The sequence below is a fragment of the Cricetulus griseus genome, chromosome 3, assembly GCF_003668045.3.
Source record: "Cricetulus griseus strain 17A/GY chromosome 3, alternate assembly CriGri-PICRH-1.0, whole genome shotgun sequence".
Taxonomy (NCBI): domain Eukaryota; kingdom Metazoa; phylum Chordata; class Mammalia; order Rodentia; family Cricetidae; genus Cricetulus; species Cricetulus griseus.
In genome coordinates, this window is record NC_048596.1 from 1,092,984 (window position 1) to 1,107,639 (window position 14,656).

Consider the following 14,656-nt stretch of genomic DNA (forward strand, 5'->3'; position numbering starts at 1 on the left):
GCATGTTGCTTTACATAGCCCCAAGTCTACCTTCCAGATGCACAAGACTGTTTAACATTTATCTTCCTGAGCACCTAAATCATTATGTTGTTTTCTTGACCAGAATCCTATAAATTCTTCCACTGGATCAACTAGAGCATCAGCATTTGTCTTAGGAGATGCTCCAAGTCTGGCCCAAGAATATTTTTGGAGATAGGGTCTTAACTCTTCATTCCAAGATGATCTTGAACTTGCAATATTTCTTTCTCCACCTTCCAGGTTCTAGGGTTACAGGTGTGTATCACCATCCTAGTTCTAAGCCGATTTCTTATGTTTTTGCTAAATCATGCTATTCCTGGTACTCACTACTTGTTCACTTGATGTTCCTGAGCCACAGCCACCATTTCTCTTTATCTAATTCACTTTTCATTTTCACCCCTGTGCCAAGCTTAACGGGCCTGCTCATGCACTTCTGTGTCTTCACACCTTAGAGATGACATGGGACATACAGTAAAGATCACTCACTATACGGTGATAGGGAAGGAGAGCGGAAAGACACTGGTTATGCCATTTCACTGGTTATCACAGATGTCTACCCTTTGACTGTCTGCCCTAGGATTATTAAGGAGCCTCCCCCGTGAGGCAATATACACCATTGGGGGAAAGCAGTAACTCAGTGTCCGTGAGTCCATTGTATTCGTCTATTAGGTTCGCATGCCTTGCCCTGGTTCTGCACATCCTGGGTGCATGGCATTGGACAAGCTGCTTCAACTCCTGTCTATAAAGATGATGCACCATGTCTACCTCATAGGATTGCATAAGATACTAGAGGCAAAATACAAACGTGCACAAATACTCCTTAAATGTCCCTCTTCTGTTGTTTTTCCCCATCAGACCTGAAGAGCTTGAAAGTGCTAGACATGGAAAACAAGGAAAAGGTGCTCCCCTTCAGCAAGTCCCTGAGTTATGGAAAATTTCTTTCCTCAAATGTCAATTCTTGCTGATGTCACAGTTAAGTATATTTTTGAAAGACTTAACATTGTTTATGTATGTTTTACTCTGAAAATGTAAAATGAAGTCCATATAATTGTAATTTCCCAGTCATGATGGACAGCAACACAATTATGAAATTCAGAACTCCCTGGTTTCAATTTCTCTACCTAAGTCGCTAGGCCATATTTTTGCAGTTTTGAAAAAGAAGTACATTGTGTGGAAGGAAGCTAATTATTCTTTCTCAGTTTCAGCAAGAAGTACATTTATTACATGTTCAACAAAGTTGTATTCACTTTATCCAAATGAGAAATAGTTGGGGGACTTCATTATATTTGGAGAACATTTCCATCAATCAGAGATTTAGCAGTCACCAAAAAGAATTCCACAATTAATCTTTTATATCATGGGTGTGACTTGTAATCTTTACACTAAGAATATTAAATATGAGTGAGAACTGTTCATAAGCCTTAGTGTTCCTTAGCAAAGAAAAAATGCTTTGTCTTTTTGAAGATATAAAGAATTTAAATGAAAGTTACATGCTTGAAATTAGTGCCAGATGCAATACGATTCCAGCACAACTCACTAGCTGCATGGTATATTTCACTATGATTTACTAAAAAGTATTCAATAATTCTATGTTTCACTGAAATATCTAAAACACAAGTATTTCATTCATAAAACACATGGCTTGGCAGGCTCCCAGGGTGGGAATTTTCTGGAGTGAAGATAAATTTATTGATTAAAATAAATCAAAAAACTGACATTTTCCTCAGAAAACTTGCAAAACATAAAATGCAGAGGTTGACAGTCTTACCATTTGAAGCAGAACAAAACTCTGAGATATGACTTATGTTTATTATCAGACTTCATTAGTCTCATAAGTATATATTTAAGAATCTCATTTTAATATTGGGAAAATATAATGTAACTATATACATATACAAATGTATGTAAACTAATGGTTATAAATCCTTGGAGTTTTTATCAATTTCTACCCAATGCACAGTAATATGTAGTAAATAATGAACACTCATGAATGGAATATGTGTAGAAGTAATTCAGATACTTAAACATGTGTCATAATTTCTTTCCACCCCATGCTATGGCTTTTTCTCCCTGGCCTCTCGCTATTCTGGTCATATTTCTGCCTTTAGCAATTGTTATGGGTTAGACAGTTGTGTGCTTTCCCCAAATTCATGAGGAAACCTTAAGCCATAACACAGCTATCTCTGTACATGGGGCCTCTAGCAAAGTAAGTTAAGTAAAATAAGATCAAAAGGATGGGTCCCTGACCTGATACCATTAGTGTCCTTCTGAGGACTCCAGAGAGCTTTCCTAAACTGTGTTTCCAAAGAGGTCACATGAACACACAGAAATAGTAGCTGCCTACAAGACAAGAGAAGACACCATGCTAGCAGACTCTACAGTATCTAGAGTGGGGAGAAATGCATTGATTATTTAAGCTACCCAGTCTATAGTATTTTGTTATGGCAACTCACAGGAGAATAGTATAATTAAGCTGTTCAATAATGACAATTACAAAACTGTACCACGAAAAATAAAAGGACCCAGAGACAGATATTGGGGTTCACACTTCAAGCTGAAGTTCAAAAAGCAAAGTAATGGGCCACTAGCTCTTACCACTACCTCAGGCTGAATGGGCTGATCCTGCTACCTGTCTTCAGTGTGACTGGATAATCCTAAGACTTCAATGCCTTCCTATCCTTAAGGTGGCTGGAGAATGAATCTCTCCTATCTTCAGTGTGGCTGGAGACTCAATTCCTCCTACTCAATAATGAAGACCCTGCTTCTATCTTTTATACTCCTCTAGTCCTGGGATTAAAAGCGTGTGGTCTGTTACTCTTTTAGACTGATTCAATTTCAAGTATCACTGGGTGGCCTTGAAGAAAGATCCCTCTATCTCTTAACCTTGAGTCCTAGGATTAAAGGTGTGTACCACCACCTCCTAGCTTCTGGCTGCTGGGATTAAAGGTTTGTGCCTGGCTTCCACGGCTTGTGACTAACTTTGCTTTCAGAATCCACAGGCAAACTTTAATAAATCATAAATAATATATCACCACACAAAACCAGTTTCATATATTTCCTTATCTTAACATTTTAAGGATTTGAGTAGAAGGAAATCCCATTTAAAAGCTGGACAGTCTTGTCATTGCAGAGTTCATATGAATCCTTGAGTTATTCAGCTTTGCTTTTCTCTAAATCACAGGATGCTTGAGGGGGAACTTAGTCATGCAAATTTATCAAATTAGGACATATCACTACCTCTTAACGTTGGCCTATCTTCCAGAAGATATTGGAGGTTGCATGGCTGTACCAGGTGTTTAAGTAGTAGGATTAACTACCTCATAATGCTAAATCCATTCATATTATTAAATACAAACAAAAATTTTGTGCATCAGAATATTTTAAAGGTATTTGTTTATAATGTTAATAAGTGAAAATTGCCAGGTGGTAGTGGCTCACACCTTTAATCCCAGCACTTGGGAGGCAAAGGTAGGTGGATCTCTGTGAGTTCAAGGCTAGCCTGGTCTACAGAGCGAGTTCCAGGACAGGCTCCAAAGCTACAGAGAAACCCTGCCTCAAAAAATAAAAAAATAAAAAATAAGTGAAAATTATTTTAGATTAAGCAATGTGTACACATTGTTTGGCCCACAACTAAACTCTTTGATTTGAATAACTAAATACCTTGTATTTCAGCCTAACTCAAGAGTATATTAGTATTCTTACAACATGTTGCTGAGTCTTCGTCAACTCATAGTAGCTGACTTTTAGTCATTGTGACAGCTGATCAGACCATGTTTATCTAAGTTAAATGCCCAGATGTGATCAACCGTGCTATTATATAAATTTCTTTTTCTTTTCCTTTTTTTTTTTTTTTTGGTTTTTCAAGACAGGGTTTCTCTGTGGCTTTGGAGGCTGTCCTGGAACTAGCTCTTGTAGACCAGGCTGGTCTCGAACTCAGAGAGATCCACCTGCCTCTGCCTCCCAAGTGTTGGGATTAAAGGCGTGCGCCACCAACAACCGGCTTCTTTTCCTTTTTTAAAATCTGCAAAGATTGCTTGCTCACTGATGGAACTCTGAACTTTGGATTACAGCACTACACCATATGAAACAGCTGTTTCAAATAAATTCTTCAAAGCTGAATTTGTCATAAGTTTTTTTAGCTTGTTAAAGGCTTTGTATTTTGTTTGTACATGTCCCCACAAACGTGTCCCAGTGCACATGTATAGAGTCCAGAAGACAACTCCTAAGCACAGATCCTCAGGTGATATTCACCTGTCTTTTGTGCTCACTGGCCTGGAGCTTGCCGAGTAGGCTAATCTGGTTGGCCAAGGAGCCCCAAGAGTCTGCCTTTCTGCCTCCTCAGTGCTGGCATTACGTGCATGGGCCACTACCCCTGGCTATTTAGAGATGGATTCTGGGGATGGAATGAACTCAGGTCCTCCCACTTGCTCGGCGAGCTCTTCACTGATTGAGCTATGTCCCTAGCCCTGTATTTTCTCATATAACCACCACAGAAACTAGGAGCATACACCTCATACCTCAGAAAACAGAAGCATGTCTAAATTAGTCCTATACTCATCTCGGTCTCCTTGCCTGGTTTTATTGTCTTCACGTGGTGATATTTTCTGATCTTTTCATCATTTGCACACCTCCAAGTTCCTCATCAGGACCTACATACACTGTACCAACTTAGTAAACAAACTTCTGACCAGGGGTGCTTAAGCTGGATTCGGTCAACCAGATGGTGAGAGCCCGGAGAACAGGAATCAGATTGAGAATTGCATGAGGCCTGGGACACAGTGGACACTCAAATACACTCAGAAAGGAAAAAAAAAAAAAAAAACAAACAAACAAAAAAAAAAAAACGGAAAAAAGGGGGGGGGGATCGAGGAATCGAAGAAAGGAAATGAGATTGATGAATGAAAACATTCCCTGAAGAGGGCTTCTGCAACAAATCTTGGCTGGACTCAAGTAAGCGCAGGCAAAGAGCTAGGAAAGACCAAAGCTTTAAAACAAACAACACAACACAACCAAAACCGAAGCCCAAACCCACCGGGTCAAAGGAGACAGACAGTGAGAAAGGGGGGGAAACAAACAAACAAACAAACAAACAAAACAAACAAACAAACAAACAAACAAACAAACGCACGCGCACGGCCGCCGCCTGGCAGACAGAGGAGCCTAGGCAAGCCAGGCTGTTGCCTTGGCGACCCCGGAGCCAGAACGGTCGTGGCCGATTGGCTGAGCCTCTTGAGCCAATGAGAAGGCGCGATGTTGACGGGGTTCTAAGATGGCTGCGGGGCCGCCGCCGCTTCCTGGCCGGTAAGTTGGGCTTGGCGCAGGGCGCGTTGGCGGCGGCCGGGGCGGGCTCGGCCTCCGGGCAGGGAGGACGCGGAGGTGGCCGGGGCGGGCTGGGGAGCTCGGCTGTGGCGGCCCCCGCGGGGAGCCGTGAGGTAGCGAGCGAAGGGCCCTGTCCCGTCCCGGGCGCCGCCGCCGCCGTCGGGCGAGCGGCTTGGGATCGGAAGGAGGCGCGGTCCCCGAGCCCCAGAAGCGGGGTCGCGGTGGCAGCCGGGAGAGGCGGGCCCGGCCCCGTGAGGACCCCGTGAGGGCCCCGTGAGGGCCCCGTGAGAGCCCCTGCCCGTCGCGCGGGCCTGAACTTTGTAAGTATCCGCACAATGGCGTGGGTCGCACACTCAGAGTCTTCGCCCACAGGAAGGGGGTGGAGAGGCCTGGGGTGCGGAGGCAGTGTCCCGCCGCGGCTGTAAACAAACAGGGTCTGGATTCAAACTCAGCCGCCCCTGCAAGAAAAACAAAACAAAAAAACAACAAAAACCAAAGAGAAATCCTGCTAAGGAAATAGTTTGTGTGAAACAAATCCGAACCCGGGCCTGCCACCCCGTGTGTTTTCTCTGCTCTTTGGAGAAAAAGGGACACATTTCCTCACAATATATAAGACATTTACGTTAATGTTGGTAGTTTAAGCCCCCAGAGTACGCTAGGTAACTAATTCCGAAGTTCATGAACTAATTAAGTGCTTTATTATGATGTTATAGGTTGGATGATTATAATTATTTTTTACAAATAAGATTAAATTTAGATGTCTGTGATTTAAAATGAATACAAAATATGTGATAAAATATAGTAATTTTATGAAAACGCAGTTTACATTCTGTCATATTAGAGACAGGAAATGCTTATCCGTTGAGATGCTCAGGTTTTTAATCTTTTGGGCATTGCTTGTAAGCATTTGGGTGGCCCAGAAATACATTTCTCAGGCTTGTACATGCGACTCTCATTGTACTACATTGTACTTAGTGTAATGTCTTGCCTGGTTTTTCATATGTAAGAACTGCAGAAAAAATTATTAGTAAGTTTTAGCAATCTTATAATTACAGCCTAGGATCATTGTTTTGGCTCTTCTCCCAAATCTTTGTCTCCAAGAATGCATCACCAACTTTGCCCTCCAAAAGTACATAATTGAAAGCCGTCAGGCTCTGCCTTTGTAAAATAAGTGGATCACAATGATTTAGGCCAGTTGCGAAAGGGTTGATGTTAATTTCTAATGAGTGTTGTGATGAGGATTAATGCCTGCCTCTTGGTTTGTGTGCCTTGTGTGACATGGCCTGCTTTGTTTTTCTCCCACTGCTTTTGTGTCTTTTGTTGTGACTGGGTTTCCTGGCCTTTTTCAGTAGCCTGGGTGCAGAGCCTCTAGAAGCTGGTAATCTTTGATTGGATTGTGAGGTAGAGAGAGAAACTGCATTTCCTGGACTTTAATCAAGACTGCATGATTAGGGGAGAATAGGATGTTACATCAAAGAGTGAGGCAGTTCTGGGCATTTGGCACACTGACAACATTAAGGTTATAAACATTTTAAAGATGTAAGACATCTCAGTGGTAACTGATGACACTTTGGTTTGAAAGCTTAGTAAGGATGGAGACCCAGCAAATGGAATGGCCTGCCCTCTCAGGGCTGGAAGTCATCTGAATTCCAAGCCTGTCACAAGCTAGAACTTTTATTATTGAGGTTTGGTATCTCTATGTTTTCTGTATTTTGAGAGATGAGATGATATTTACTAAACCTTTAAATTTTTTTTTTTAATAAAAAATGAGGTGTCTAGTCAAAATCTCTGGTAACAAGTGAAGGGTAATACTTCACTGGTTTTTAGTTTCCTTACCAAGATGATACCTTGCTACCAGGGGCAAAATAATTTGACTTAAAATAAAATACTGACTGTTAGCTTCGGGACTTACAGTATTTTCATTATAAAACTGTAAATGCCTTGGTAACCATCTGCTGAACTACTTTATTTTCAGTGCATTGTTTTTTGCCAGTGTGTACTCAACATGGCAACGGTGGTTTTTTGAGGTTGAAACCCTCTTTATCTAGACTTAGAACAGTACAGAAGTACATTCAGTTCCTGGCAAATGGTGTCTGTCCAGAACTAGATGTGTCCCATGTTGTACCAAAATTGTAGGGTGGAGTAAATCATAACTGCAGTGGTGATGACTGTATAAAATGAAGGTGATATTTGAAACTTTAGAGAAAAGGGGGGAATCACGGCTCATTTACATCTTCCTTTTGACTATCATGATTAAATTAAATATTGGGTTACAGGCTAAGAACTGAAGCCTACAAATTAACTCACTGGCTGTGCTATGGGCCTGGCAATAATCTACGTAGAAGAATTGACTTTCTGTTTGTCTGTTACTATTCCACATCTTTTGAGACTGGCTGAGTGAATTTTCTCAGTTAAGAGACTAATTTAGGATTTTTCTCCCTTGAAATAGACATACATCCTGAAAGGAATGAAAGAGAGACTTCAAAGAAATAATCTCCCTTCAGAGAAGTCCAAACAGAAGTAACAGGAGGCCAGTTGGAAAACATATGAGTGACACATATTGATAGGAATAGAAAGGGAATACCTTCCAACAGGAGCCCAGGGCAGACATTACTAAGTAGCCTTTCTGTATTGGCTGGTGTGCAGTCGAGCTGCTTCTTCAGTGGACAGCTCTGTCTTGCAGGCTTATTACCAGCAGTTACCTGAGTTTATCAGCAGGGACCCGGATATACTACATCTGTTCTTATGCTTCCTTTTTCATGCCAGCCTCCCTCCCCAATATCACAGGAGACCGATGATTTTAGTCTAAAGATTTTAAAGGACTGAGTTAAAAATATACCTTACTTGAATTTTGTATTATGGATTTGGAGGTTCTTTTAACTTTTCTTCTTCAGGTGCATTTAAGAAACTATCAAGCTAGAAAAATATCGTATTGAGGACAGTTTTGGATACCATATCAGCAGTAGATAAAAGTAATTTTGAAAAAGTCCAGAAAGCCATGAAAACTGGATAGCTGCCTGAAGAGATAAGGAAAAGCATAACTTGCGTAGGGTAACTGAGATTCTCTCTGTGGGGAAGCACATTTGACAGCCCAGAAAGTAGATTGTGAAACCCCAGACACACTAAAGCACATGCTATTGAAGGTCTGGTTGAATGGCATCTCCTAGCCCTGGTGTAAACATTGCTCTGTGAGGCTACAGATGCTATCCTGTTTTGTGTACTTTTATTCCCAAGCTCTTAGAGAATATTTAGCATGCAGTGAAAAATGCCATGGGCATACATTGTACAGTAGGCCCCAAACATGCTTAAAAAGTATCTGAGTGTGTTACAGTTTAGTGTCCTCAAATGTGTGAGCCCAAAGACATTTTGGAGGCTGTTAATTCTCAAGAGTTCCTTTATTCCAACTTTGAAAACCTACAGACTAAGTTTAGGGGTAGATGCAGGTTCTATAAGGCTGGACACATATAACTTGGGGACTTTTCTTTGAGTTGAACATAAATTCTGGATAGAAAATTACACACACAATGATTAGAGAAGTCCTGTATAAATAAGGAGCATTAATATTTGAGTTCCATTAATGGTCTGGTAATCTGCCTCTTGTTTTATTGCCCTCTTCTGAGGCCAAATACCAGGTTATTTATAGAGGCTTCCTGTCAGGATGTGGAGATCAGGGAGGAACATGATTTGTATCAGTTGATAAATGAAGCACCACAAATATCAGAAACTTCAAAGGTGTCTTATGGGCCCTTCTGTCCATATTAGGGATGATAAAAATCCATTTGATGGCCACAGAAATAATAGCAAGAACCACTGAACATTTGTTTTTTGATGCACAGTTCAAGTTTATTTAAAAGAGAAAAAGGTTTTCAGCACCAGGCATTCAAACATTTATTGAGCCCCTAGAACCTCCTGGACACTCTTGAGTGTTGTATCTCATTTCATCCTCAGACTAAGCAGTGTGAGTCTTCTGTGCTACACATAAAGAAACCGAGGGTCAGATGTTAAGTCATTTCCTTCTGCTTCTGGTGGAACTGGAGTCAGGAGTCTAGAGGGGTTTATTTTTAAAAGCCAAGAGAATGTTTCAGAAAATCAAGTTCTGGCCTAAAGACACAAAAATAAAACCAGCTTTTTTTAAATCTGAGAGGCAGTCCTTAAGAGAAAGTAGAAATATGTAATTCAAAGTAATGCAAGGATCCTTGATACCTGTGACCCAAAGAGAACGGGATTGGTTTTCTCGCTAGCTTAATTGTGAAATAGGGCAGGACACTCAGCAAAGACAGCTTTTTGTTCTGTTCCTTCTTCCTGATGATGAATCTTGAGAGCTGTAACTGTTTTCGATTCAGTTTTATGAAAAAAAAGAAAGTCCGTACTGTGGAAATCAAAGGAAGATTTCATAATCTTGGAAATGATTACACTAATTCTAGAAGTCATTTTTATGAAGTGTAATGATTATACCAGTGGGCTATACAAATAATGTCAATCCTCTGCTGAATTTCTTATTTCCCAAATGCATAGTATTGTTATTCAAGAAAGCTGTGTGCTTATTACATTTTACAGTTGTATTTCTTTTGGTTTATTTTAGCAAACTGTAAAATGTAAAACTAGGATATCTTTTCCACCTACTACACTTTTTATTTACTGTTAGGTTTTGGTTTTTTTTTACACTTTTTTTTTTTTTGTATATGGGTGTGCTTGCATATACGAAGGTGGAGCTCAGAGGAGAACTTACAGAAGTTGCATTTCACCTGCTATGTTTGGATGGAACTCAGGTCATGGGATTTGGTGGCAAATGCCTTTATTTGCTGAGCCATCTTGTTGCCCATACTACTATATCCTTTAAAACATGAATACAACTTAGAGTTTTTTTCTTTAGCTGTTTACCTGCTCCTTAGACAAAAAGCTTTTTAAAAGTTGTGTGTGCTTCATCTAGCTGATGTTCCCACCCACCTTCATCTTGTCCTGTAATGGGTACAGCGTGAAGCACGGTATTTTAAGCCTTAAACTGGCTGTGATGTTTCTTGCATTCAATCGCAGCACTTAGGAGGCTGAAGCAAGAGGATCTTCAGGAGTTCAGGGCCAGCCTGGGCTGCAGAGTAAGGCCCTGTCTCGATAAAGTTTTTAAAAAATACTTGGTTTTGAATTCCTACAGAGTATATTGTTAAGTGTTTGGCATTCTTGAGCCGTGAGTGCTTTACTAAGTTTCAGAATAATCCATACTTTAGAAAATCAATATTCAGTTTTATCTGGAGGTATTTGTTGTTAACATACCTAAACTGTTAAATTACTTTTAAACTTTTTGTTTTCAACTTAACACAACTGATTTTTAGCTATTTTATATGGAGGGTTTGTCTCATTTAAAATTTTAACATTTAAATTGGCTGTTCCTAGATCATTGGTAGACATTGGTCTTCTGGGATATCTGTTAGTGGCTTTGAAATAGTTTTTGTGGTTATTATTTGAGTCTGAATTCATCTTTCCCTTTCTCCTCCTAGAAGAAAAGATGTGGAGTGGGCTGTTACCTCCTGGGTTAAATGAAAGTGATGTTGAGTCAGATTCTGAAGATGAAGCCACACTAGAGAATCCAGAACTTAATTTACAGGAAGATGGAAAGACTGACAGCAGTGGGAACCCAAAAATGTCAGATTTCCCAGCAGGCAAGCCAAAAACTGAAACAGAGGCTGATGCAGATGCATATGAAAAATGTCCTTCTGGAATTCCCCTGAACATGTGGAATGTAGGTTTTCTCTGTTGTTAGGAAAGTGTGCATGTGTATATGTGCATGTGTCTTGTGTGTCTGTGAGGTGGGCAGAATATGTTGGGATATAGCAGATAGCAGAAGGAGCTCATGATACTTTTCACTGTTCTTTTAGCCATTTGGATACTTTGATTTTAGTTTTGTTTTACATAAATAGAAGAAGAAAAACTTGTATCTGTTCTACTTTGCCTAACATGATAAATGAGTTTCTTTTTTCCCCATTTAACTGTGAGTCACTGAACTTGATTCTCTGTTATCATACACCCTGTATCATAACCAGTGAATATCCCAGTTCAGCTGAGAGCTGTGGGGACTGGAGTATCTCAGCAGAATTCCTTAGTTGGTGACTTTAGAAATGGTAGAGCACAAGGATTTTACTACATAAATCCGTTCGTTGTTAAAATATATGTTTACCTCCAGCACATATACACACTTGCTTTTTCTTCTTTTTACATAGAAATTCCAAGAATTGCATAAAAAACATTCTGAACAGAAAAATTCAGCGTCAAGATTCAGACAGAAAAAAAGAAAACGCTGCAGAAAAGGTGTCTATTTTAATTTAGATTGTTAGTTGTACTGATTCTTAATTGACTGAGTTAATTTCTTAAAATTTGATTTTGAAATAATAGGTAAATAATTAAGTATTCTAAATTCCTTTTAGGCAAGTTGAAGAATGAAAAAGAATCTCACAGGTACGTGGAATTTAAAATAGTTACTATTCAGTAGTGTTGTGGAACTTTGTAGATTGCTGCACTACTTATCTTAATGATGATCAGACATGACAAGTAGTCATTGACGTGTAGTTATTGCAAGCACTTAAAAACAGTCAGAGGGTCATAATTTGTGTACACAGACTTAATTTGTCTTCTCGCAGTGAGCAGTCCTCAAGTGACACCCAATGGAAGGAGCTTACTCAGTATTTTGGAGCCAATGATAGATTTGAACCCCCTGTTAAGCAGAAAAAAGTTGAGAAGGTAAGAACCATCTTTCTGTTTTTGTATTATTCCATTATATATTGGCTAGCAGGATGTGTTTGTGATTAGCCTTGCTTAAGATACTACTTCATTGATTTATATAATTAGAACAAAATATCTTGCTGTGTTCCAAAAAGATGCTGTGTAAACAAGTAGATACTTAGTTTAAAACTCAATCAGAAGTCTGAGCTGTGAAAGTATTATTGTGAGGGCCTCACTCTTTTTGCTTTGGGTGGTGAAAGAAAGCTGTTGTTATAAGAGGCCCTCTCACTGAGGCCTGAAGGGTGGTGAAAGGCTATTTACTTAAGTAATGATCACTCACAGGCTGTGGAAACACAGGTGAAGAACCTATAGGTGGAGTTTGTAAACAGAGGTTTCTCTGTTCCTGTCCTGTAGCAGCTTCCAAATAATCACTCAGAGGCTTTTATTAATTATTAATGCTCTACTAATAGCTCGGGCTCATTATAGCAAACATTTAAATTAATCCATGTTTTTATCCATGTTTTGCCTTGTGACTTTTTACCTATTTTCAACACATTCTGCTTTTTGGCGGCTGGCTGGCATCTCTCTTGACTCCACCCCACCTCATCTGAGTTTTTAGTTTAACTGTTCCACCTTATCCTGCTGGGCTATTGTCAGACAGCTTTTATTGTTAACCAGTGAGAGGAATAAATTTTCACAGCATACAGAAATATCATGCCACAGCAGGGGTTAATGTGAGACCTTTTAGTTTTTTAGTGAGAAGGCTACACTGGCCTGAGTGGAGTCAGTGAGGTACAGGTAGCTCAAGACTCAAGATAATCTCACAGAGCTGCCAAAACTGAGTAGGACTTCAGAGAGCCAAATGGACTTTATTTTCAGTGCACTTGGCTTTTAGGATAGTGACATGATCTAATTTCTGTTTTAAAGATTCCCTGACTGTTAGGTGGAGAATAGATGATGGTGTAGTAAAAGTAAATGAGAAAACAGCAGACTGTGCACAAGATAATGGTCCACTGATGACAGTGGTGTTGATGAAGATGGAGAAGTGGGGCTTTGAGGGTTTAATGTGAAAGTAGAATTGGTAGTCTTTGCCTTTACATCGTTTCTCAGGTGAGTTAGAAAGATGAGAAAAGTTAGAAAGAAAAGATTGAGTGTAGAACCTATTCAGAATTCAGTTTGGGGTATAAGTGTTAATCAGAACACAAGAAAAGACTAAATAATGGCTGTAATACTGAGATGGGAACTCAGAGCAGTATCTGATTGTGAGGTATGTGTTTGTAGTTGTTACTCTTTAGAAATTAGAAAAGGCCTTGAAGGAATATGGCACATATTCATGGTGGGGTGGGAAGTGGTCTTGGTAGAGCCTAAGATCGTGAGACTCCTATGTTCCGTGGTAGGGGCAGAGACCTCTGGGGGCTAGTGGAACCTGTGTATCCTGTGCTTGCTTTAGAGATGGGTCACTGCTGAGGACTGCTCAGTATACTTAAAGACCTTTGCCGTTTTCTGATGGGTTGGTATTTTTTTGTGAAAAATCTCTCATTAAATCTATAATTATTTGGTGATATCTCTCTGTGGAGATGTAAATTAAGGGCCTTTCACAAGAGAATTTGTATGTGATGTGTTTTAGAGTTTTGTTGTGTTTGAGATGAGGTCTGATTGTATTTATTGCCCAGGCTAGTATTGAACTACTCATCTCAATCGAGTGATCCTATTGATTCAGCCTGTGACTGGGATTATAGTCACAGCACACTCTTCTCTCCAGTTGTACAAAGAATTATTCATTCCAGAATGGCCCCTTAAAAACTGGTTACTTGGCCTAGGGTCATTTTCTGCACCTACTACTGAGCAGATACAAAAGTAATACATTTCCCATTGCAAGTAAATTCTGAGTCTTAAGACACCATGCTGATGTTCCCTGTACTCACTGTGGAAGGTAGTGCATTTCCATACATGTTTTTGTGATGATCTTCACCCTTAGGATTCATGTGTGCTGGGAGCAGATCATGTGACTTTGACTTAGGCTGCTCTTGAATGTCAAATCTGTCCTGAAGCAGGGTGGACGAACTTGTTGACTGCCCTGAGCCATGGGCCATCTCTGGTAGACCTGTTATGGAGTCCCAGCCACTGATGAGATCAGTGGTTCTTAACCTGAGGGTGGAGTGACCCTTTCACGGGGGTCCCCTAAGACTGCCAGAAAACACAGTATTTATTTACATTACAGTTCATAACAGTACCAAAATTGCAGTCATGAAGTAGCAATGAAAATAATTTTATGGTTTGGGGGGTCAGGGTGTCACCACACATAAAGAACTGTATTAAAGGGTTGTAGGACTAGGAAGGTTGAGAACCACTGTTCAACTCTTTTTTTTTTTTTTTTTTTTTTAACCTGTGAGTTACATGGCCTTTGATTTTCAGTTATTTGCAATATTTATTATTTTTTCTCATTACAGTATTGGCTTCAGAGTATCTAATTGATAAGAGACACTAAAGCCATGGAATCAACTTTGTAACATTCTAAAATGCAGAGAACAATATTTTTACAACCAACTAGAATCCTGTTGTTACCCTGTTGTTTGGAGTTGTACAGTCTGAGTATTGGCTAGATGTG

The 14,656-nt window shown here is 39.9% G+C and overlaps 1 protein-coding gene across 3 annotated transcripts in view; it reads left to right on the forward strand.

The window, feature by feature from the left end:
- The first annotated feature begins 5,234 nt into the window (after positions 1 to 5,234).
- Positions 5,235 to 14,656, forward strand: part of Fam204a (family with sequence similarity 204 member A) — a 30,685-nt gene continuing 21,263 nt past the window's right edge. Inside the window, exons 1-5 of one of the 3 annotated variants that reach the window (XM_027406857.2) lie at positions 5,235 to 5,319; positions 10,830 to 11,071; positions 11,550 to 11,637; positions 11,754 to 11,784; positions 11,967 to 12,066. In XM_027406857.2, coding sequence (XP_027262658.2) covers positions 5,256 to 5,319; positions 10,830 to 11,071; positions 11,550 to 11,637; positions 11,754 to 11,784; positions 11,967 to 12,066 — 525 coding nt within the window. In that variant the 5' untranslated portion in view covers positions 5,235 to 5,255. Of the gene's footprint in view, positions 5,320 to 5,405; positions 5,658 to 10,829; positions 11,072 to 11,549; positions 11,638 to 11,753; positions 11,785 to 11,966; positions 12,067 to 14,656 lie in introns of those variants that run through there. The other 2 variants (XM_027406858.2, XM_035441734.1) reach the window with 2 other exon arrangements.